General features: G+C 38.0%; 2 protein-coding genes across 10 annotated transcripts in view; both read right to left on the reverse strand.

Annotated features, from left to right (window-relative positions):
- Positions 1-25,742, reverse strand: part of SMG7 (SMG7 nonsense mediated mRNA decay factor) — a 69,092-nt gene that overhangs the window by 34,449 nt on the left and 8,901 nt on the right. For 4 of the 9 annotated variants that reach the window (XM_082834482.1, XM_082834478.1, XM_082834475.1 and 1 more), the window contains exons 1-3: positions 12,568-12,771; positions 3,431-3,462; positions 920-1,037 (exon numbers count right to left, since the gene is read on the reverse strand). In XM_082834482.1, the coding sequence (XP_082690608.1) occupies positions 920-1,037; positions 3,431-3,462; positions 12,568-12,683 (266 nt within the window). In that variant the 5' untranslated portion in view covers positions 12,684-12,771. Of the gene's footprint in view, positions 1-919; positions 1,038-3,430; positions 3,463-12,567; positions 12,772-25,742 lie in introns of those variants that run through there. The other 5 variants (XM_082834480.1, XM_082834481.1, XM_082834477.1 and 2 more) reach the window with 3 other exon arrangements.
- On the reverse strand, positions 22,518-24,110 carry LOC309957503 (large ribosomal subunit protein uL3-like). The gene has a single exon (XM_082832786.1). It carries the CDS (start codon positions 23,819-23,821, stop codon positions 22,619-22,621), a length of 1,203 nt encoding a protein of 400 aa, XP_082688912.1. The 5' UTR covers positions 23,822-24,110; the 3' UTR covers positions 22,518-22,618.

The raw sequence follows: 25,742 nt of genomic DNA on the forward strand, positions 1-25,742 counted from the left end.
CCTAATTCTTTATCAACAGCAGCTTTTGAGGCTCTTTTGAAGCACTGGGGTTTTTAATGATTTATGAGGGCAATCAATCACTCCCTCAGCATTTTTGATGCCATCTTATCCATGACTCTAATATCAGAAATATGGGTTTGAGTGGTTGTGATTAAGCTCTATTACTAGATCTCCTAACAATATAAAGGTTAGGTGTGCAATATAGGAAAAACTAATCTTCACCACTACTTAGGGTAACAGGCATTATTAAAAAGAATATTCTTGATTTTTAATTTTCCACCAGGCTAATGTCCTTGTTCCAATTTATAAGGCAAGGCCTTCCATGAAAGACATTTATTTACTCAGTTGGGAATCTGGTCATCTGCTATTTCATCCCTAATAGAAAGAATGAGTGGAATAGCCTAAATATACAAAATCTTTCTTTAGTCTTATTAGGGGGGAAAAAAAGGAAACACCTATTTATTGGATTAAAAGGAAGAACTTTCCTTACAATGGAAACACATTTTCCTTTGGGAGAAACTTATAGAATCATATTTATCAAAGAAAGCCTACTTCGTATTTCTTTTTTTAAATCATGGCTCAAATATAGGACTGAATACAATACAGAGAATCCAAACACTGTCTCTTAGTACTTGAAACACATACAAATTTGTTTTTATGGTACGCCCTGAAGACCTTAATAAAACTCAACTCTAAACATTTCTCCTCTTGCTACCTAAGACTGTATCTAAAGTAATATCAATGGTCAAATATTTTGTTCAAAAAGATCACAAGTATTAGAATTTCTTTCCTTTTTTTTTTCATTGAAAAAGTTTACTCTGAAATAGGTTAAAAAGAAACAACCAAATTGTTCTCTTCTATTCTAAAGTCTTGGTGAGATTCCTGATCTTACAGGGACATCCCAAATGATAGTACTTACAGATCCTGTTCTACTTTCTTGTCTAAAGCATATTCCAAATCAGTAACCAGCATCTTCTGGTACAGGTCCTGCAGAGCCTGCCTGGATGTCCAGACCTCGGCTGGACCCAGCTTAGAATCTGAGTAACAAAACAAAAACAGAACAGTAGATGATAAACAGATAGTTAAGACCATTATGCCACACCAACGATTCCTTTACTCTCCATTCCCCAAAGCAAAAACATGCTTTAAACAGATATCATAGATAGCTGCAGAAGTTTTATACTACTACATTTCAGATGACTTTCACCTTTTGGCTAATGACTACATCTGTTTCAAAATGCTTCTCTTTTTGTCTTTTAGTTTTGAAATAATGCCATGAAATGAAAAAGGCTTAAAAAAAGAGAATGGTTCACCCTTTGATCTTGGTTTGGATTTCTATGCATTCATACCATAGGAAGCCATATGCCTCATAATAAGTCACCCCATTTGAAATGACGGACTGCCAAGTTGGTCTGTTTACTCTCATAACTATATCTCTTTGTCCAAAGAAGCTTTTCTCTTTTTCTTTTGAATCATTTTCACAATTGTCCTTACAGAATCCTCCTGTCAGCTCACAATCCAGCAGCTGTTTGGGCATTCTGCTATTACTCCTACTCTCCTATGTATGTCAAGCCAATAAAGTCTTGACAGTGAGTGTTATTTTAACCATCGGTAGACTGCTTGCCAAGACACTTTTTTGAGCAATACGTACTTGCTATTTAATGTAAATGAGGACCAGTAGCAGACAGTGATTAAACTGCTCAAGAGGCCAAATGAGAGACTGGGTGCAAGATGAAATCAGAAAGTCAGGCTATAACTATATGTAATACCAAATTGGGGCCATATTGTCTGCCAGAGTCCTACAAGGCACATTAGCCTTTCTGATTACTAGGCTTATGAGTGCAATAATTGACAGTGAGCTGCCTCAAGAGAAGAACTTAATAATGGACTTTGCAATTATATATTTCCGGCTGCTAGTTAGCCTGTCTGGTTGCATTTAGTATTTTGCCGCTGCACAATGGCATAATCTTCACTCTCCTTTAGGTCTGCTATTAGTATCTACAGCCAGCATAATCCTGTTCTGCATACAGAAACTCCCAGACATCAGAGTTAATCCTTACAAGAGTTTGCTGGCTACTAAAAAATAGGGCCTATTTTTTGGTATCAGGTTCTCGGTCCCTTCCTTATTAAGCTTTTAATGACTAAATAAATAGATTTATAGATTTATTCAACCCTGCTTCAATTCACTGATTGCAGGAAAAGGAATGTAAGGGATCATTAACTCTGACCTATCAGTGAGACTGTCATTTAAATGAGCAGACTTAGTATCTTAAGGACAGGTCACCTTCTGGGCAGGTCAAATGTCCCCTACAAAAGTCAAACCCTAAGCCTACTTACTGCGGGTGTTCAAGAGTTAAGAAAATGTAAAAGGTATATAGATGGCTTAACATTGTTCCATGCACAATTTCTGTCACGCAATATAGATTATGCTTACAATGCCAATACAAGAGCATAATACAGTAGCTCAGAGCTGACATCAGAATCCATAGTATGGAAGATGATGACAGTTATGTTAATAATGGGAAGAACTATAAACCTATAAAAAGTGTTTTTGGTTTTTCCATTATTTTTCTTGAGCAAGATGACAATGAGATTACCTAAAATTCTTAGAACATTAGCCTGCAATTCTAGAGGTTGAGAAAAAGAGATCTAAATAGCCCATTTCCTCTTGGTTGTAAATTTTGGCAGGTATGCTGCTTACAAGTTTAACTCTTTGCAGGTTTCACTGCAGAACTAAAATCTTCAAAAATTAGCATGAGATCCATTAGAACTTATTTTTTTTTTTACATTTTAGGATGGTTATAGAAAGCGTATTGCTGTTATAGAGAACATATTGATCACTACATAGTTATTGCCATATATTTCCTTATTTTGGAGTTAAATTCATCTGCTCCTTTTAGTGACTAATTCCAGTTATCCTTTCAAAAACACCTTGGCTGTTACTCAAAACAAAAAAGGTGAGAAAAGAAAGAAAAGTGGCAAGGTAGCTCATTCAATTTCAAGGACTTTCAATTTGCTAGAGTTTTCCTGCAAACATTTTTTTCTGAAGGTTTACCTACTGTTCAAGTTTGGGGAATTATAAACACAAAGATATAAATCTAATACTATGAGATATTTGTGTTTATATGGTATATGAATTATTTTTTCTGTATCTCTTAAGTAGCTGATAAATAGTTTGTAAAAATTAAATGAGTATATGCATTAAATTAAGTAATATTCAACTCAGTGTAGCACAGATAACATAAAAATTTTGACAAGCCATCTAAGTAAGAATTCAAAGTATAAAAACAATAAATATTTAAAATAAATAGTAAGTTATCATCCCCTCTGGCAACCAGGACAGTACTACAAGTAGTATAATAAGATGATACACTTCCCTTAATTTAATGGTATAAAATAAGTTGTGAAGAACAAAAGAGCCAGCGAATACCTGTCATGTCAGCCTTCAGGACTTCTGCCTGCCTAAAAAAGGGAAAAAGAACCTCAGTTAGAAACAAACTAGGCTCACCCAACATAAGTAACACTAAAAGTTAAGTAAAATTATATATGACAGTAAGAATGTATAACAGCTCTATTTGTGGCACTGCAAATAGTGTCCCTGCTTTAATGTTTAGAGTAGCATTAGATCTTGGCAAATTGATGCCATTCCTTACAAGTTCACAGGGTCATCGCGAACTCTTCTACTGAGTGGAGTTCATTTTCTTACTGTTTACCTCCAAATTTTCCCTCCATGAGGCCAGGAAATTCTATGTTTCTCAATTCACTAGCCACTATAACTATTTCAAATCTCCATTCTCCTCAATTCTTTTCGGCAAAGGACAGCCCCATACCTCAGGAAAAACAATGCCCAGTTACTAAACACTTAGAGTCACAGAGCCCTCTTCTTTCTTACTCTTGTTAAAATACTAGCAGTACTGCATCTCTTACTTAAGACCAGTAATTACATTTAGGTATGCTCTTTCTAACCTTTTTAAGGACTTCTGCTCCTTTAATTACTCTCTCCCCTCTTTCAATAATTTAAAAACTTCCCTCTCTATTGGATCCTTCTCACAGTATTTAAACATGCCCTATTCTCTCACAGATTTTAAAACCTTCTATCCTAGATTTTCCTCTAGCTGCTGCTTCTTTTCTCTCTCCCAAATTCTTCAAGAATTGTCTATATTCAAGAGGTCCAAAACTGAACTCATGACCCATCCCCACCCCCATCCCTGGTTCTCTTTCTAGTGATTTGTACCTTAGCAAATGTATCATGGCTTTCCAGTTGTGAAAAGCAGACACCTGGAAGTCATCCATGATAACATTCTCTCAAATCCCTCGTAATCTATCAACTCCAAAAAAGTTTACCTACCAAATACATCTTGAATCTGTAGCTCTCCCTTTACTTCCTCTTCAGTCACTATAATTCAAGTTACAACCATCCCTTGCCTGGACTATTGCAAAGCCACCAAATTGTTTTCTCCACTTCACTCTTGTCTCATTTCATTCTGCTCTCTCCACTGCTATCAGAGGGATCTTTAAAAAAATGCAAATCTGACCTCACCAATTGCACACTTAAAACCCTTTAATGATTTTCCACTGCTTTTAGGGGTAAAAACCAAGATCTTTATTAAAGTGGTCTACAAAGTCCTCTGTAACTGAATAGAGTCTCTGTACTCTACTTCTACCATTATTCTCTTCTCTCCTGGGTCTCTGTGTTCCAGCCCCTGGACTTCTTTCTGGATTCTCCAATGTGCTTGGCTCCCTTGACGCTCAGGGCCTTTGTAAAGAAGAGTCCCTTTGCTAGGAATACATCTTCCTCCTTTGTCTGGTTAATTACTCATCCTTTGTCTCAGTAGAGACATTACTTCCTCAGGAAGCTTTACTTGAACCCTGCATACATGAAGGATATTCCTGTTTTATGCTCTCAAAGCACTTGTATTTTTTCTTTACAGTGTGTATCACAGATTTTAGGAATGCTCACCATCACAACTTCTTTGCCTACATAGTGGGCATTCAATACATATTTTTTAAGTGAAGAAAGGAAAAAGGCTAAATTATTTTCATATACTCTAAAAAGGTAAGTATATAAACTTACGAGATTTCCATTTTTAAAAACAAAATTTGACATAAAAGCTAGAGAATATTTAGAGATTCTATAAGTTTTACTGTAAATGCTTTATATAATTTATTATTTGATAACAATTGTGAATTTTAGCTTCATCAAAACATAACATGAATCTTTTTGTTTTCTTAGCTTTTAAAAAGATATCTATATTTTTTAAAAATTAAGCTTTCAAATAGAATCACAATAGGATGATATAGAAACCACAAACCACAAGAACTATCAATATAAATGAACAATACCAAATAAACAGCTACACTTAGTCCTAAAAGGTAACATCACATCAAATTCCATTATCCATAAAGCCTAGTTTGAGTGTTAAACTTTAGCCGTAAAAAAAAAAAAAAAAACACCTCACAAAGTATTTGATTTATGCCCTTAAAACCTAAGATCAGGGGCTTCCCTGGTGGTGCAGTGGTTGAGAGGCCACCTGCCGATGCAGTGGACACGGGTTCATGCCCCGGTCCAGAAAGATCCCACATGCCACAGAGCGGCTAGGCCCGTGAGCCATGGCCACTGAGCCTGTGCGTCTGGAGCCTGTGTTCCACAACGGGAGAGGCCACAACAGTGAGAGGCCCGCTTACCAAAAAAAAAAAAAAAAAAAACCTAAGATCATACTTAGGAATAGCACACATCCTAACCTACCAACAACCTCCTCTCCTCCCCCACCCCAAAACCCTCCTGAAGTACTAACTTATGAACCTTATACTGAGACAGCCAACCTTACTTATGCATCTCCACTGGATTCAATACCTTTCATTCTGAGCTGCCAAGTTACAAAGGACTTATTTCACAATGCTTCCATATGTTAGCTAAAAATACATACTCTAGTTTATACAAGATACACTTAGGATCATGTGTCTAATGATTGCTTTCTCTTTCCAAACAAGATTTGCTTGTAAAGATGAACAAATGTCATCTTGGTATGCTAACATCTGCCTAACGAGGATACCAATTTCCAGTCAAATGAAGATCATATTGAGCATATAATAGGAACTATTTCCAAATAATCTGCTTCTCTGATGGGCCATCAGTAAGAGAAGAACTATAATTCTACCAGTTTCTGGAGCAGGCTTCTAGGCTTTGATAAACAAAGATCAAAATTTCACTCTACATTTTTATACACTATAATCTGCCCAAGAAAAATGTAAAACTAAAAATCCAAACACTAACAAAAGTGCAAAAATGTCATAAAAACTATCTGACACGAATGTTCAAGCATTTTGAAATTCCAAGAGTTCTGATTCCTTATTAACACAGGGGAAGAGATGCTCTTCTGTGCACAGTTCTCTCCTAGGTTCTGAAAGAGACATGTGTTAATGACTAAAATAACCTTGCTAAATTGAAATGGTGAAAAGCTAGCTAAATGGAAAATGTAACAACCCTGGGAGATAGCTACTATGATTCCCATCCCATAAACAAGGAAGTTGAAGCTCTGAAATAATTTGTCCATAGTCACAAAGCAATTAGGTACAATTAAGTACAAACTTAGTTCTTTCTCACTCCAAAGTCCAAGTCATTTCTATTTCTTTTAAATTAGAATAAAAAAATTCTATGACATAAAAAGCTAACGTAGACTTATCTAGGTTCAGTTTTGTGCTCTGTCGATTAAACCCTAACATTTAAGACAACTAGTCTAAATTACAAAATCGGTTCAGGGACTTCCCTGGTGGTCCAGTGGTTAAGAATCTGCCTTCCAATGCAGGGGATGTGGGTTCGATCCCTGGTCGGGGAACTAAGATCCCACATGACGCGGGGCAACTAAGCCCGTGCACCACAACTACTGAGCCTGTGCGCGGCAAACTACAGAGACCACGCGCTCTGGAGCCCACATGCCACGCACCGCAACAAAGAGCCCACGTGCTGCAACGAAGGGCAACCAAGATCCCACGTGCTGCAACTAAGGCCCCACACAGCCAAAAATAATAAATAAATAAATTAAATAAACAGATATTTTTAAAAAGACCACATTAGGAAATAAATACCTGGGATTTTTATCAAAAGGACCACAAGAAGTAAAATTCACATTCTAGTGCAGTGGTCAGCCTGTGGATGAAATTCCCTCCTTCACACTGGATCAATTTTTATAAATAAATTTTATTGGAACAGTCCCGCCCATTCGTTTACATATTGTCTATGGCTGCTTTCTGCTACAAGAGCAGAGGTGAGTAGCTGAGACAACAATCACATGTCTCACCAAGCCTAAAACAGTTACTATCTGGGCCCTTTACAGAAAATTCTGGCTCTCCTGCTTCAGGGAGTACTTCATCAAAAATGAGAAGTCGAATATGTGTAAGTTCCCAAACCAAACAGTTTTCCCATATGAGGAATCATCAATAACAGTTTCCTCAGACTAAAGATCTATTTTTATTTGTTAATGTCATAATCTTGTCACAAAGAAGACTATGTTAAAATATAGTCTCATGTAATCAGAAAGTTAGTACTTGTAAGCCATGCTATATTTCTGATGGAATTAATTTGTAAATTGCTTAAAACATGGTTAGGTTTATATATTATTATCCACTAACTCTTCCTTTTTCTGTGTACCAAAAATACCCATTTAGATAGGTGAGAGGGTTAAACTAAAAATTATCTCACAAGAAAAGGAATCCCTATTCTCCCACCCCTATACAACTCTTAGTTTTTTTTAATAATGTATAATATACAAGAAATCAAATCAATAGATACGTGATCTTATACCAACTGCTTTCATAAAGATTAGCACAAAATTGGCTATTTGATTATTTTACGTTTTTATAAAGAAAAAATACTACACCTCAATGACCTACTGGTTTTGTTAAAGACCAATATTGTTAAAGATTAACGTTACAATGCTTATATAGAGAGACAATAGTTTTTAAATGTTTCCTCTTGGCTTCTAGAAGGTGTGGCCACATGAGATCCTTTTTATTCTTACTTTAAGCTAAAGGAATTAATGAAAAGAATGAATGAATGAAGAATCCAAGAAGTAAAATCATCATGCCTTCAATAATAAAATAGCACTATTAAATAGTTATAAAATATAAAGCTTTCAAAATACTAAATATATTGTCTCAGTTCGTAAATAAGGGAAATTAAGCATTTCTATCAAACACTAAAAGAGAAAGTCATTAAAAGACTGAATAAAATTTGAAACATTCAGTGATAATCAAATACGTTTAAAGCTAACCATCTGAAACAATACTCTTGGAGAGAACATGATCATCAAGATCTATAAATACATTTAATGCATTCTAATGCACTAGGTATATACTAAAATAGCTTACACTATATTTAGCACTTATTATTGCCAGACACTGTTCTAAAGTAAGGGCTTTCCATAGGGTAATCATTCAATCCTCACTATGTACTATTATTGCCCCCACGTTATAGCTGAAGAAACCCAAGGAGATAGAGATTAAGTAACATGCCCAAAGTCATCAAGTTAGCAAGTAGTAGAGGTAGCATTTTAACACCCTGATTCCAGAGGCTAACTCCTAACCATTGTATCATAGTTCCCCTGTTATACAAGGCTGTAAAGGGAAAAAAAAAAAAAAGGAATGTTTGATAGTAATTGCCCAAAGAATTGGGGTTTTCAAAGGTTAAACATTTTATGGTAATTTTTTAATAATGTCACTAGAGGAAAAAAACTAATGGTTATCTTCTTTAACAAATAGCTTGATTATACATAGCACTGATATAACAATGCAAGGTAACAAATACAGGATAATCTCTCTTATGATCACACATTAATATTCATGGTTTAAAAATATAGGACATTTCCAAATCAGGGGCCGATACAATGAAGGATTCCTTTTACCTGGCCTTCCAACCCCCTTTCTCGTATGAGCAGAACATAGGAATATAAGCCAATATCCACTAAACTCACAGTTGTTACGGAAAGGTAAATCAGGCTGTTTTGTTCTGGGAGGTAATGCTAGAGCAACTTTTTTTTGGAAATTTAAATAAAAGCCACAGCAGGTTTTATTTCAAGATAATTTGTTTACCTATTTCCATAAAGTACTACGGAGTATTTGGGATAACAGTAGCCAACAATTATGACCATAAACATAATAACCTAATGATAATTATTTGTGTTAAATAACAGGCCAGACAGTAGACACTATAAGGTGAGTGTGTGCTTACACATGCAGACACACATGCACATATACACTTAGATCTTTAAGATATCACCAAGTCTCATGGCATTAATCAGAAAAAAATAAATCACATCACTCTACTGTTGAATTTCACATAGAAAAGAACATCTAGGGAAGATGCTGCTCCTAAAGGAGCTTTTCTCAGTAAGGGATAATAAAAATACTAACTTGCTTTCTCTCTTTATGGAACGTTTTGGCACGAATTTTCAAATCTCCTGACACTCCACTGCTCTATATTACAACGTTCACTCCACAATCTATACAATTTGAATATGTGTACCTAGTTTTATAAAGGGCCATTTCTGGTCTGGGAATCTCAAAGTATGAGAAGGAGTTATTCTTCCAGGCAGAGAAAATATCACAACAATAAAAACAAAGCTGGGCTTCCCTGGTGGCGCAGTGGTTGAGAGTCTGCCTGCCGATGCAGGGGACACGGGTTCGTGCCCCGGGCCAGGAGGATCCCACATGCCGCGGAGCAGCTGGGCTCATGAGCCATGGCCGCTGAGCCTGCGTGTCTGGAGCCTGTGCTCCGCAACGGGAGAGGCCAGAGCAGTGAGAGGCCCGCGTACCACAAAAAAAAAAACAAAAAACAAAGCTAAGCCAGTGAAGGAGGTAGATTGATGGATCAAATGCACGGTAGGAAGCTACAGAAGATGAGCTGGAGAATCAAGGAAGAGAGCAGACTGTGAGGCCTTGTATGACATGTTAAGGAGCTCAGATTCTATCTTTTAACTACTAGGAGAACAGTGCTGAGTTTTAAACAGGGGCACAGCATTGTCAGAATTGCATTTTTAAAAGACTACAACAACAAGATGCATGGAAGGTGGATTTTAAAAGGGCGAGACTGGAAGAAAGGAAGTGATAATACAGATGAACAGAAAAGCCTCGATTCAAGAAATATCTGGAAGTAAAATCAGCAGGAGAAAAATAAAGCAGAGGAAACAGTCTAAAATCATTCCCAGATAGTTGGCTTGGACATCTGGGTATTTGACAAAGTGGGGGTGAGCAAGCAGACACTTAAAGATGAGTGTCAAGCACAGGGGAGACATCAAGACCAGGGATACAGTGTTGGAGTGATCAGCACAGCGATGGTAGTTAAAACCGTAAGAGTAAATGTAATTGCCCAGAAAGGCAGAGGGGTGGTGCTAGCTCCCTATCTTCATTTTTAAGTGGCAGATAAAAGAAAGACAGCCCATGAAGAACACCAAGAAGAAACTACAGGTGTACGAGAGCAAGAGAAGAGTGGTTAGGGAAAAGAAGAGGATAAAAAGGAAGAGTATTCAACAATCTCAAAGGCAGTGGATAAATACTATAAGGATTGGAAGGTGTGTTAGATTTGGTGAAATAAGAGTCAACGATAGCCTTGCCAGACAAAGAAAAAATGTCAAATTGCAGTGAGAATGAGGAACAAATGAGAAGGAGAAGTTTAAGGCAACTCTTAAGACACCGGGCTGTGAAGAGAAAGAGAAGGGGGCCATGGGTAAAGAGACGTTGCTTTTTTTCAATGGGAGAGACTTGAGCATGTTTAGAATGAAGAAAAGAAGCTAGGAAAAAGGAATAGCTTGAAGATATAGGAAAGAACAAAACTAACAGAGCATGATTCTGGAAGAGATGAAAAGACATGAGAATGTGAAAAAGACAGGAGGCAAGACTGGCTTTGAAAAAGAGGCAGGATGAAATTGGAGGAAGGTAAGATTAGACAGAAATACGCTAGGAAAATTTGGGAGTAGTGCAGGGTGGAGAGATGTCCAGAGAATTCACTGCTACATTGCCTCAAATTCAGAGATAAAGTAGGAGAATCAGATCAGTGTCTGAAACTAAGAGGGAGATTAACTGAGGAGAATGGTAAATCTCTAATTACAAAATCAATAGGCAAAAGAACCTGAGAAAAAGTGATGAGTGCCATATGGATTAGACACAATGGAAAAATGTGAGGAAGAAGGTTCCCTAACACAGAGAATAATGCCTGGTATGTCATAGCTGTTCGCTAAAATGTTGCTGAATTAATGAATGGTAAAATGTGCATCATACTTAAGGCAATTTTATGTAACACAAAATGATACAGAATAAAAAAGACGTGGCCCTGAATCTGGGTTTTTTACATATTAGTAGTGCTACCTTGGAATTTCTTTCCAAGAAACTTCAATTTCCTCATCTACAAAACAGGGATACAAACTCCCTTTCGGAGTTGCTATCAGGAATAAATAAGACAACAGGTAAGTTACATAAAAGAACATGAGTGATAACTCCGAGAGGGAGGGTTAATCTGACTATGACTTGAATACTTCAGTGACCACCAAATTACTTTTGCTAATCTAGTCACTGACAAAGGATCCTTTCTGAAGCAACACACTAGGTTGAAGAAGACAACATTCCAAGGTGGAGGTCAAAAATCCTAGATACCATCACATAAGGCTAAGTGACAAAAGAGAAACTGTTTGAATGTAATAATGACCGCATTCTAGTATGCACATAAAATAAAACCAGAGATTGATACATAAAAATTGCAAAGAATTTATGTTATTGTACTTTTTGTTTCTCCCCAAACATTAGCTTTGATTATATAAAACTTAAAAACTCACACAACTAGGAAGTGGTAGAACTTGGGTTCCACCCTGCAGTCTGGTTCCAAAGCTCATAAGCGTTACACAGTAAAGCAAGTCTTCTGGAATGGCCTGGCTATAGGTGTCACTGTCATAGTATCAACTTGTAGGGGCAACTAGCAGTTCTCATTTAAAAGCCCCATCTCTAAGATCAAGCACCTTCACACTGTCATTTGAACTGATACAAGCTGCTGTGACAAGAGTTACCTGCAGAGGGCTTCTCTTATATACCATCATATACCTATTCTATAGGCACCTAGGAGGCTTGACTGCATCCAGGCTGACATATAGAACCAAGAACTGATGTTCCCTGCACTCAAATGAACTGCAATATATGTAACCCAAAACATAGGAATTTTTATTTTAAAGGATAATCTACAAGATAAAGCACATGTCCCTATGCTTATCATAAATATTCAGAGACCACATATATAAACATAAACATTTCTTAAATTTAAATGTTTAAAAATTTTCCTTGAACTATAAGATATAAACGCTCATGACAAAGTAAACATGCCAAAGTTCTTATGAAGCTACATAAGTTTAAAAAACAAACAAACAAAAAACCCCAAACCATTAGCACCCCCTCCCCCATCCTGGCCAATATCAAACGCTTCAGAAAGCTTCTAATTCTTGTACTAGTGTTCACAGTATATGAATACTTTAACATATATCTCTAAAAGGAATACAAACATGTAGAAATCCCTTGTAATTTTCATCCTACCTAATATTACTTGATTTCAGATGCTCCTCTGATTTCAAGTTTCCGGTCCTCATCTGGGACTTAAATGAAACGTTTTCTCCCACAATGACTATCTGCAAGAACATCCAATTTCTCATAAGGTAGAATGGTTTAAGACATTCTAGATAGAGGAGAGGAGGAAAATATGAGTTAACCCACAATAACAGAGAACCCCCTTGAAGAAAGTTAAATTTTCTCTTTATTTAAAATGATCTAATGTCAAAGGCAAAGGGAAAATATCAAAGCTTTTTTTCCTTTTTATATTTAGTTTCTTTAGAATACACATTTAAAAATTCTGTTTTGTATATTTCTAAAATTCTAGTTTGGGATCAAAGTGTTATTCTAATCTCCCTCCCTGCCTGCAAGCTGAGTGATCTCTATAAGGCAGAAACCAGTTACCCAGCAGGGCTCTTGCAGCACCAAGGTGAGAGTGCCCTGTAGAACACAGGAGCAGATGGTTGGTCCAAACTGGACTGCTTATGGAAGGAAAAACATGTAAAGTAATTAAACCACAATTATAGATGGTATAAATAATGCTTACATTCTAAGACCAGCTGAAAACGGCAGGTTTTAGATCTTCATTCACTCACTGAACAATGATTTGGTCATTTCTATGTACTAGATACAGTGCTAAGGACGAAGTATACAATGATGAACAAAACAGATTATAGTTCCTACCAGATTTAAATTCTAATGTGGACACAGACCAACAAGGAAAGAAGAAGCAGTAGAAAGTAGTGGTTAAAGGCATGGGCTTGGGTATCACGCTGCACTCAACGGCATGCCGGGAATAACTCAAGCCACAGGAAAGGCATAACACAATTTCTTAGAGACATCAAGTTAACTCAAAGATTTGGACAAAATAAATTAATTATTATTGAATACTGATAACTGCTTACATTTAAAATTATTATGTAGCAGATTCTATGCTAAATGTTCTATACACCTGATCTCACAGAATGGGAATATAAAATGTAGTAGTTAAGTACCTTATATTCAGACTGCCTGGGTTCTAACTATGCTCTGCCACTTATTAGCTGTATAACCTTAGGAAAACTGCTTCTCTATGCCCCAGTTTTGTCAGGAGTAAGAAGGAGATATATATATATAACTAAATATAAAAAGTACCTTCTTCATTGAGATGTTTTGAGGATTAAATGAGGTAACAGAAATAAAACACCTAGGATTGTTTCTTGTTAAATAAGCCCTCAAAACTGTTAGCTATTATTGTCATTATTATCATTATAGGTATTATTACTCTTCCCAAAAATCCTAAGATGTAAATGTTATTATCCTCATTCTAAAATGAGGATACTGAAGCTAAGAATGCACATTAATCAATTCTAGAATAGAAGACAAAGTTATTCATAATTTTTAACAATATAACACCAGTCTTAAGAGAAATTTCAAACATGCAGGAGGTCTATGTGGACTTTGGCTCCATACTTCCAAAGCATGTGACTTTAGTTGTACTTCAGTGAAAAAGACTGGGAGAAAATACCTCATGACAAAACCCAAGCTCATTAGTATAGTCTCATGAATGCCATAGGGGTTTGTTTAAATATTATAAATGTTTAAAAGGTCCCTGAATGAAAGAATAAAATTTAAGGTGAATATATAAAGAAAACTAATAATCACTGGGGATCTAGGTAATCGACAAGTGGATTACATAAACCATTATCGATTTAATTTTCATAGCAACCTGAGGTAACTACTATTTTTCCAATTTTATAAATAAATAAAGAAACAAAGGCTCAGAGATTTTAGGAAATTTGCCCCAAATCACAAAGATAGTGGGGTTCAAATCCAGGTGTATCAGAATTCCAGAACCTAAACTTCGTTTATTCATTATTCCATGATGCAATACAGACCTCAATTTTCAACAATTCACATGTTCAAAACTAAACTGTGGAACTTCTCTGGTGGTGCAGTGGTTAAGAATCCACCTGCCAACGTAGGGACACGGGTTTGATCCCTGGTCTGGGAAGATCCCACATGCCGCGGAGCAACTAAGCCCGTGCCACAACTACTGAGCCTGCACTCTAGAGCCCACGAGCCACAGCTACCGAGCCTGTGCATCACAACCACTGAAGCCCGTGCGCCTAGAGCCCATACTCTGCAACAAGAGAAGCCACCGCAATGAGAAGCCTGTGCACTGCGACAAAGGGTAGCCCCCACAAGGCAACAAAGGGTAGCGCAACTAGAGAAAGCCCATGCGCAACAACGAAGACCCAATGCAGCCAAAAAAAAAAAACAACACTAATTTGTGACTATTTTATTGCTTATGATTTTATTCAGAGTTTGCCTATTTAAAAGCATAAGACCCACCCATATTCCCCTTTTCCTTAAACCTGAAAAACTCTTCTCCAGGAAATCTTATTGGTTTTAGCCTCTGGTATACATTCTGTCCCAGAGGTCTCTCTAGTTCTTCTTCCCACTCTCTTCCTCCTCATCACAATGCAAAACAAAAATCCTAATTTCTAGAAATTTTTGATTAATAAGACAATTGACAACACAGGTTTACTATATTTTCTTACATAAATTATATAGGAAAAATAAACATACCCAGACTTCAATGGCAACAGCAGAACATTCCTTGGAGTGACCCTAAGTCATCACTACAAATAATTTGCACTGCAGCTTAGGGCAATAGCTATTCATAGAAAGAGTTCTTGAATACATGGTAAAAAAGGGGAGATGATATCTGTGTGGACAAATCTTCATGCTATACAACTTTCTTAGATACCATCTAAAATAAAGATCAAACAAATTTTATTATTCTCTCCCACACTGCTCCCCAAAGGAAAGATACAGCCTAGCCTCACTGTGATTCCAACATCACACAAAACCCACTTTTTAAGTTCTTCTTTGCTAAACAAGAAGAAAAAAAAAAAAACCTCTTTAGTTGCAAAATGTACAGTAAATAACATACAATTCTATAGCATATTAACAAAATCAAATTACTAGCTGACTTAGGCAGCAGATCCAAAGAAATTAAGAGTTTATACCATATCTGGCTCATATCAATTACACAAAAAAATATCTGAAAAGTTAATGACGGAATATTTTCCAAATCTGATGAAAGTTATAAACCCAGATATCCAAGAAGCTCAATAAACTTTGAGCATTTGAGCACAAAAGAAAACCATACAAAGGCACTGTAATCAAATGGCTGAAAAGCAATGATAAAGAGAAAATCTTAAGAGCAGGCAGAGAAAAAAATAAAGATAAGAATAATGGCAAAATTCTTATCAGAAAAAATGCAAGCCAGAAGATAATGGAATAATATCTTTAAACTAGTGAAAGAAAAAAAAAGAACAAACCCCAAATCCTATCAATCTATAATTTTATATCCAGCAAAAATATCCTTTAAAACTGAAGGTGAAACAGATATTTTTAGAAACACAAAAGCTGAGAAAATTTGATGCCAATAGATCAATACCATAAGAAATATTAAAAACAAGCTCTTGAGGCTGTTAGAAAATGGTACCAGATGGAAACCTGGAACTACACAAAGAGATGAGGAGTGTCAGAAATAATAAACATGTAAGTAAATGTAACTTTCTTCTTCTGTTTTTTTAAAATTTATTTATTTAATTTTTGGCTGCGTTGGGTCTTTGTTGCTGCGCATAGGCTTTCTCTAGTTGCAGTGAGTGGGGGCTACTCTTCATTGTGGTGTGCAAGCTTCTCCTTCTGGTGGCTTCTCTTGTTGCAGAGCACGGGCTCTAGGCACAGTAGTTGGGGCTCGCGGGCTCTAGAGCGCAGGCTCAGTAGTTGTGGCGCACCGGCTTAGCTGCTCCGCGGCATGTGGGATCTTCCTGGTCCAGGGCTCGAACCTGTGTCCCCTGCATTGGCAGGCGGATTCTTAACCGGTGCGCCACCAGGGAAGTCCTACTGCTTCTTTTTTTAACCAGGTATAAGGCACCATGCTAAGAACTTTTACTCTGTTATCTAATTTATTCCTTCTCAAACCCTAGGAAACATATTATTTCCATTCTAACACTGAGGAAACTGGAATCAAAAGGTTAGATAACTTACCCAAGATCATACACCCCGTTTTCAAACTCAGGGCTGCCAGAAAGTAAAGGTCTTACTCTTAAATCACTATACCTTTAAGTGCTGTGCTTGGCTAATGCTCATATTTGGAGTATCAGGCTAAACTTTCTGATAATATAGCTCCACTTTTGAAAGCAAAGTAACACACTGACAAGGTAAATCCCATGAGAGATAACAGCTTTCGATATAAGAATTATCCTGAACATAACAAGAAAAAGACAAATAGAAAAAGTACCAAATTCAAATAGAGTTAGAAAACAAAACAAAACAAGGAAACACATGAAGACATAAACAAGGCCAGAGCAAAGAGTCATAACAGACATTAGTAAACTGAAATACATTCATACATGCTTTGAATGAATATTCATCAAATATATGCAAAGATTCCACTATGCATCAGGCACTGCAGAGGCCTTAGGGATACAAGTGTTAGCAAAACAGTCCCTGTCCTCAATTAAAAAAAGAGTCTTTGGAGTTAAAAACAGAAGCCTTTGGTGACCTGACCAAGTATAGTTTCAGTGGAAAGGTAGGGGTAGAAACCAGAGAACAATGGGTTGAGGGAGTCAGTATAGACCATGTTTATAAGGTGATAAATGGGGAAGATAAATATAGAACAAATGCTAGGGAAGGACAGGTTAAGGGAAGCTTGCTCAAATGTTTATGACAAAGCTCCAATTAAGGAGGGAAAAGGTTGAATATAAAAAAAAGTCTGTGGGCTTCCCTGGTGGCGCAGTGGTTAAGAATCCACCTGCCAACGCAGGGGACACAAGTTCGAGCGCTGGTGCGGGAAGATCCCACATGCCAGTGGAGCAACTAAGCCCATGCTCCATAGCTACTGAGCCTGCGCTCTAGAGCCTGTGGGCCACAACTACCGAAGCCCACACACCTAGAGCCCATGCTCCACAGCAAGACCGCAATAAGAAGCCCGCACACGCAACAAAGAGTAGCCCCAGCTCGCCGCAACTAAAGAAAGCCCGTGATCAGAAATGAAGACCCAACGCAGCCAAAAGTAAATTAAAAAAAAAAAAAAAAAAGTCTATGAGATCCAGAGCAAAAACAAAGAAAACCTCCTTAATAAGGAAGATGAGAACCTTTTCCTTTCTAAGAGCGACAGAGGCAAGGACTAGGAGAGGAAGGAACAGGAAGCAGATCAGTCCCACCAAAAGGTTTTTATTTTTATGTTCAAATAAAGACCATTTGCTGAGAGTAAAACTTCAAGAAAACAGCAAAAGTTTAACTACTGTAAAGAAATGGGCAAAACTGGGGGGAAAATCAACTAATAGGTATTGAAGTGGAAGACTGCATTTAAACAACTGGCCAGTCTGTAAGATTTTTTTTCCAGTGAGGCTATCCATAATACCCAAAGAAGCATATTTTCAGAATCATTCAGAGCAGATTTTCCTAGACAAGTGAGCTGGGAGGACAAGAGGACTGAGGATACTGGTAAGACAGGTTAAAGTAATATATCAAAAAATGGGCAGAAGAGCAAAAACAGGAGGAGGAAGAAAAGAAAAAAGCAGGAAGTGACTAATAGCGAAAAATTTGGAATCTACACTGGAAGTCCTGAACAGAGAAGCAGCTGGATTAATGCGGATCAGGCTGTGGTCAAAATGGAATGGTTGAATGTAAGACTTTAGAGGTAGAAGAATTCTGAAGAATAAAGTCTAAGATATAATATGGACATACATAAAGGTTAATATATTAAAGAGAAAGATTAAGAGAGAAAAGAAAAGAAAAAGGAGAGCTGCATTTTAAAGAGTGTTCTAAGAAAACATCAGTTCTATGAGCTGTGACATAGCTTTGGAAACCCCAACCTCTATCTCCCTCTTGGAGGTTCATAATACACATTAGCATGTTACAAACTATGAGAAGTCTTACATAAAGAATCCAGTTTAACCCCGTATTTTGAAATTTATTTTGCCTCGGATATATTGAGAACCCTAACATATATGAACTTCCCGTGTTCAGCGGAATACACTCTGGGAAATGCTAGAGTATTGGATAGACTTGTCTGTGTGTAATACAAGTAAAGACATCAAGGAATCTGCTTCAAAAAAAAGGTGAGATCATGAGACCTTCAGTACTGATGAGGATGTACAGAAACAGGTACTTTTCAAACACTGCTAGGGCCAGAATAAACAGTACAAACTTTCTGGCAACATCTACCAGGCATTATTTCCCCATTGCTGCTGTAACAGATTACCGCTAATTTAGTGGCTTAAAACAACACAAATTTTATTCTCTTACAGGTCTGAAAGTCAGAAGCCTGAGTGAGTCTCGGTAAAAATCAAGGTATCACCATGGCTGTGCTGCTTTCTGGAGGCTCTAGGGAAGAAACCTAGTTTTTGCGTTTTCCTTGTTATTGAGACTACCTGCATTCTTTGGCTTGTGACCCCCTTCCATTCCAACAGGATGTTATCCTCTGTGGTTCTTTTCTTTTCTTTTAAATTTATTTATTTACTTATTTTTTGGCTGCTTTGGGTCTTTGTTGCTGCACGCGGGCTTTCTCTAGTTGAGGCGAGCAGGGGCTACTCTTCGTTGCAGTGCGTGTGCTTCTCACTGCGGTGGCTTCCCTTGTTGTGGAGCATGGGCTCTAGGTGCGTGGGTTTCAGTAGCTGTGGCACGTGTGCTCAGCAGTCATGGCTCTCAGGCTCTAGAGCACAAGCTCAGTAGTTGTGGCACACAGGCTTAGTTGCTCCATGGCATGAGGGATCTTCCCGGACCAGGGCTTGAACCCGTGTCCCCTGTATTGGCAGGCAGATTCTTAACCGCTGTGCCACCAGGGAAGTCATATCTCTCTGGTTCTGATTCTTCTGCCTCCTTCTTCCACAGTTAAAGGATTCTTGTGATTACACTGGGCCCACCAAAAAATCCATGATAATCTCTTTATTTTAAGGTCAGCTGATTAGTAACCTTAATTTCTTTCCCCTTGCCATGTAACATAATATATTCATAAGTTCTGGGGATCAGGATGTAGACGTCTTTTGGGAGGCGTGTTACATGGCCTGCCTACCACGCTTAACAAAATATTTTGAAATGTGCATATCTTGTCATTCAAATAAGCATGCACAAGAATATGTGTGTACCAGGATGTTCATTACAGCATTTTTAAATAATAATAAAGTATTGGTAACAACACACATTTTCACTGTTAGGAATTCAGTTTAGAAAATTACAGTACTGTAATTTTCAGCATGCTGACGTTTCCAATGATGCTTTAGATATATAATTATGAACATGTCTTTGATAAAATGTCAAGTGACAAAAGATTACAAACTTTTGTAATGAGAACAATCCCAGTTGTTAAAACTAAATACATACATATGTTTATACAAGTATGTGAATGCTAATATACATATAAAAAAATAACTGAAAGGCTACACAACCCTGGATGGTAGGGTGACTATAAGTTCCTGTGTGCCTCGAACAGTCCAGATTTATGCCTGATGTCCCAGCAATAATTAGCACTCTCTTTCACTGTTATATGATCACTCTTAAAATTTTCTGGGTTTTGTTTTGTTTAAAACAAGTATGTATTACTTTCCTGGATGCAGAAGTGGCAAGAACCAGATCTATATTACACGTGAAATTTTAAAAAACTAAAGTAATTTTTAAGAAATATGTTTTCTAATATATGAATCTGCAAACACTAATTGTGAATCATCTAAATTATATATATATTATACCACTTGACAGCATCAATGACAAACAGATACCAAAAGGGAAAATTTTTCATTTTTAAAAGCACTGCCCAAGTGTGCACAGTGGACAAGGAGGGAGCAGATTACGGCCAATGCCAACTCTGCCACTAATGAGGTACTCATTTTCCTTCTCTACAAAATGCCAATCCAGTTATGTAAGGTTATTGGATAGAAGAACTTAAGAAAACAATTATATAAAAGCATTCTGAAAAGTATAAAGCACTAGTAAAATGTAAGATGATACTCTTGAGGAATAAAACAGCCTACTTCACAGTTAAGACCTGTCAACTACCTTATACCCATTTAAGGCACAATTGCTGCCAACCAACTCAAAGACTACAAGTTTTAAGGTATATATTCATATTCAGAAATGCAGAACATGAAAACAATGCATAAATTAGGCTCTTTACCCACCTAGAACTATGGTGGGTTTTATATATACATCTTCCCATGTAATTCTCCCAATACTTCTATCATTGTCATTTTATAGACAGTAAAATACAGAGCAAAGAGCTAAAACTAGAGAGGTTTAAGGTCACACAGCAGAGCTGGGATCTGAACTCAGGACAACCTAAATACAAACTAGGCCAATCTTAATTCAAAGGCTTTGCTCATTCAACTCACTACACTATGTTGTTTTCATAGGAAGCCAAAAAAAACCCTGTATTGGTTTACAGACAACCTAATTAACATATTTTTTCTTTTTTTAAAATTAATTAACATATTTTTAATTAGCAAGTGACTAACATGTTAACATTTTCAGAATCTATGACCAATATGCCTTAACCTTTGAGTTGTGCTTCTTAATATTCTGACCTTTTTTCATGGAAAAGCAAAGCAAAACTAATGATTATTTTAGACAAATAATGTTATTATTTCAGTTATCTAAACTAAGCAGAATTTTCTTTTTTTTTGGGGGGGGGGCCGCGCTGTGTGGCTTGTGGGACCTTAGTTCCCTGAGCAGGGATTGAACCCAGGCCCTCGGCAGTGACAGCACAGAGTCCTAACCACTGGACCGCCAGGGAATTCCCTAAACTAAGCAGAATTTGAGAAATATGTATTTTAGATATTAAAACACAAAATTTTCACTTTAAAATATCTACACAAACTGCGTATGTGTGCAGAAGTACAAAATTTTGCAGATGCCCTAAGATACTTTTTATATCCAAATTCATCCTGTGGTGGTTCTCTTAGCACTATGCTTTTTATCTTTTCCCACCAGCAATAAAAAAATTTTCAAGTAAGTATACCCCTAACTCATCTTTTCTTTGAATACCATCTTCCAATTCCATTTTACTCTGATTATCTTATATCTCATCACCACACAGTATCTCAAAGAAAATTTGGTTAGTTGTTGCCTGGTGAAGAACTAAATAATAATTCATGACCTTTCTAAGAAGCAGTATTAGTAAAACGCATTCTAATATACTATATTCCAACTAACATAGTACTGAAATAGTAGGGCTTTGGGAAGAGGAGGGATGGAAAAAGGACTCAACATGGTCAGTGAACCCATGGAGTTTTTGGAAATAGACTGAGGATATTAATGCATCAATACAGCAATTCTTTAAATATAATAGATTTCAGAATCATGCTTCTCACTTAAGACAGACACTACAGAAGGGAAAATGCCATCAAGAACTGTGGGAACAAAATGTTAATGATCAAAAGGGTCTACAACGGTTTTTTTTCTTTATGACAGATTTGAAAAAGTTAAATCCAAAGAGACTTCACTTAATGTTCTGATCTCATCGCCCAATGCTACAGAACTCCTTTCCGTACCTCCGCCTTCCATGTTTGATCTCAACAGGTGAGGGATTCTATAAAATAAGTCTATAAACTCAGTTATTTTCAGAATTTTCATGTATTCATTAAAACTCCCCCCATAATAATTTAATAATGTTCCAAATAACTAACTTTTGCCTAAGATGAGGCTACTGTCAAAAACATGGAAAGGAAATTTAAATATTTATGTATCTTAAAGGAAATACTGGAGGCATTACATAAATTTCTCATCTCTTCATATTCTAGTAGAAATACATACAACAAACATCAGCCATTTAAGTATAAATTATTCCCATAAGACTAATGAAAGGTTTATTGAAAGAGCACCTTAGACTCCCAAAGGAAATGCACAACGAGATTTAGAGTTCCTCCAACACACAGTCCCCAAGCATTTACTCATTCTGCCTGCTACATTCTTCCCTTCTTTCTTTTTCCCCCCACTGGAAAATAACTTTATTGAGATTCTACCAGCTGTATAATCTGTTCTGACATTAGGCCCCTTCTTCCTTTGCAATTCGGTCCTTCTTAAGTGGTCCCATGAACGCTTTCTTCTCCTCCACAGTCTGGAAACAGCCATGGCCAAATTTGGAGGTGGTGTCAATAAACTTAAGGTCTATCTTCTCCAGGGCCCGCTGTTTGGTCTGCACCAGCAAGGACTTGGCAAGGGTGAGCACTTGCTTCTTGGTTCCTACCACGCAGCCTTTGATCATGACAAAGTCATTGGTCACTTCACCGTAGTGGACAAAGCCACCCAGAGGGTTGATGCTCTTGTCAGACAGATCATAATCAGTAAAGGCATTGTTCTTGATCAGTTTGCCATCCTTGATGAGGTAGCCCTGGCCAATCTTGTAGATCTTCTTGTTGATCTCGGTGTGGTGATGGTAGCCTTTCTGCCCGGCCTGAGCCACAGAGAAGGCCACCCGTGCAGGACGCCACGCCCCAATACAGGCAACCTTGCGCAGCCCTCGGTGGGTCTTACAGGGCAGCTTCTTGGTGTGCCAACGGTTGGTGACCCCTTTGTAGCCTTTGCCCTTGGTCACCCCAATGACATCAATCATCTCATCCTGCCCAAACACTTGGTTCACAGGGACCTGCTGCTCTAGCCTCTCTCGGGCCCAGTCCAGTTTTTCGGCCTCAGTGCCTCCGTTCAGCTGGATCTCCATGAGGTGGGCCTTCTTCTGGCGTAGAGGAAGCAGGCGCATCTGGGTGTGGGCAATGACATGAATGACCTGGTAGTACTTCTTCAAGCTGCTGAAGTCCCTCTCCAGCTGCTTCTTGCCATCTACATCCTGCCACTTCTTGCAGTATTTGGTGAAGGCCTTCTTCTTAGATTTATGCCAGTTCTTATAGAAGCGTCTTTTGCATTCATCACTGATGTGCTCAGCAAAGATGGTCTTAAAGGTCCGGAGGCCTCGAGGTGTTTCCATGTAGCCCACAATGACCATGGGTGGCGTCTCCACAATGGTCACAGCCTCCACAACTTCCTTCTTGTTCACCTTGGACCCTGGCCTATCAACCTCCCTCACAATGTGGGTCATGCCAGCCTTGTAGCCGAGGAAGGCTGTGAGGTGCACGGGCTTGAAAGAGTCATCCTCGGGGAAGCTCTTCACCTTCCCGTGGTGCCGGCTGCTGCGCTTCCGAGGCAGAAAGCCCAGGGACCCATGCCTGGGAGTGGAGAACTTCCTGTGAGACATCCTGCTGTCGGATGCTGCCGGTAGAGCTTCTCTTCTTTCTTTACCTGACTAATCCTACTCATCCTGTAAGACTGACCTCTTGAGTTCAACTCCAGAAGCTATCTCTGAACTCCCGGGCAGTAAAAGTTCCACTTCCCTCAATATACTCATGGCATCCCTTGAAAACATTCACCTTGGTATTTACCACATTACAGCTGCCCCTTGCTATCAGCAGGGGATTGATCCCCAAATGCTCAAGTCCCTTATATAAAATGGTATAGTACTTGCATACAGCCTTTGTACATCCTCCCCATCCTCCTGTATACTTTAAAGCATCTTTAGATTACTTATAATACCTAATCCAATGTAAATGCTATGTAAATAGATGTAAATACAATGTAAATGCTACGTACACAGTTGCCTGCACTTGGCAAATTCAAGTTTTGCTTTTTGAACTTTCTGAAAAATTTTTTCCCCAATATTTTCCATCCGCAGTTGGTTGTATCCACGAATGTGGAACCTGCAGATACAGAGGGCCAACTGTATATTGAAATATCTGTGCAACATCCATCTCCCTCAGGAGACCACTAGCCTAAGAAACAAAAATCAGTTCATTTGCCTTTATATTCTTAGAGCCTAGCACTGGCATCCGTAAGTAATCCATAAATGTTTTGCAAAAATGAAACAAAGCATGAAAACTCTATTCAACACCCATTATGTACATTACGCATTTAAAAATTGCTGAGACATGATCTCTATCATACTCAGTCTAGCTGCAGAGATAATTCACGTACATAAAAAAAAGAGGTCACTAGAAATTTAAGAAATTATAAGTACCAAATGACTGAGAGACAGGAAATGCTACAGAAAGTCAATGACTGCAGAAATCACCCGGGTGGATATGAAATTTTCCCACAGAAGGTGAAACTTAAGAGAGTGGAGGATAGTACCTCCTGCAGGGGAAATGGCCTTGGAAGACAGATTAAAGCAGGAGTGGATAAACCATGTTTAGAAGACAATGAGTAGGTTACTCTAGCTAGGGCACTTGACTCTTTTCAAGAGGTAAGGAGATATCATGTGACAGAGATAGACGAGGGTCATTTTATGGAAGGCCAAGAATGCCAAACTAAGGAGCTGAAGTGAGGGAAAGCCACATACAAATGCTTGTAAATAGAAGCAATGCAAAATTAATTGGCGGGGGTGTGGGGGGGGGACAGGTGGTGGAGTCTGAAGGAGAACCGGAATTTAGTAAACATATGTGAACTTTTTTTTTTTTTTTAAAGGCTGACCACAATTTTATGAGATCAATGTTCAATTTAAAGATAAAGAAATCATGGGCTTCCCTGGTGGCGCAGTGGTTGAGAGTCCGCCTGCCGATGCAGGGGACGCAGGTTCATGCCCCGGTCCAGGAAGATCCCACATGCAGCGGAGCGGCTGGGCCTGTGAGCCATGGCCGCTGAGCCTGCGCGTCCGGAGCCTGTGCTCCGCAACGGGAGAGGTCACAACAGTGAGAGGCCCGCGTACCGCAAAAAAAAAAAAAAAAAGATAAAGAAATCAAGACCCAGAGATGTTGTTAGTTCAAAAACAGAGAAAGTAGTGGGTAGTGTTTAAAAACCCAAAGTCAATGCTTTCTTCTTGCTACTTCGAAGAACTGCAGGCAAGGTACAAGGTGAATACTATTTCAACAGTTATATATATAAATTGACAGTGCTGGAAATAGAAAAGAACAGACAACAGGAAGGCAGCATTTCCAAAGTGGTGTATGTGTGGAAGAGGGTGAGGAACAAACTGGGAGAACTCAAAGATGACTGCAAGGTTTTAAACCTGAATGGGAGGATGGGGAGTGGCAGCACCAATGAGGAAAATGAGAAAACATGAGGGATAGGGGAGAAGAGAAGGGTAAGGATTAATTAACAGTTTACCTTTAAGAGTGCTGACTTTG

The sequence above is a fragment of the Leucopleurus acutus genome (genome assembly GCF_964270905.1).
Source record: "Leucopleurus acutus genome assembly, chromosome: 2".
In the NCBI taxonomy this organism is placed as follows: domain Eukaryota; kingdom Metazoa; phylum Chordata; class Mammalia; order Artiodactyla; family Delphinidae; genus Leucopleurus; species Leucopleurus acutus.

Bases quoted from the DNA above. Each gene is read 5' to 3' on its own strand.
- LOC309957503 (XM_082832786.1), bottom strand. From the start codon at position 23,821: ATGTCTCACAGGAAGTTCTCCACTCCCAGGCATGGGTCCCTGGGCTTT.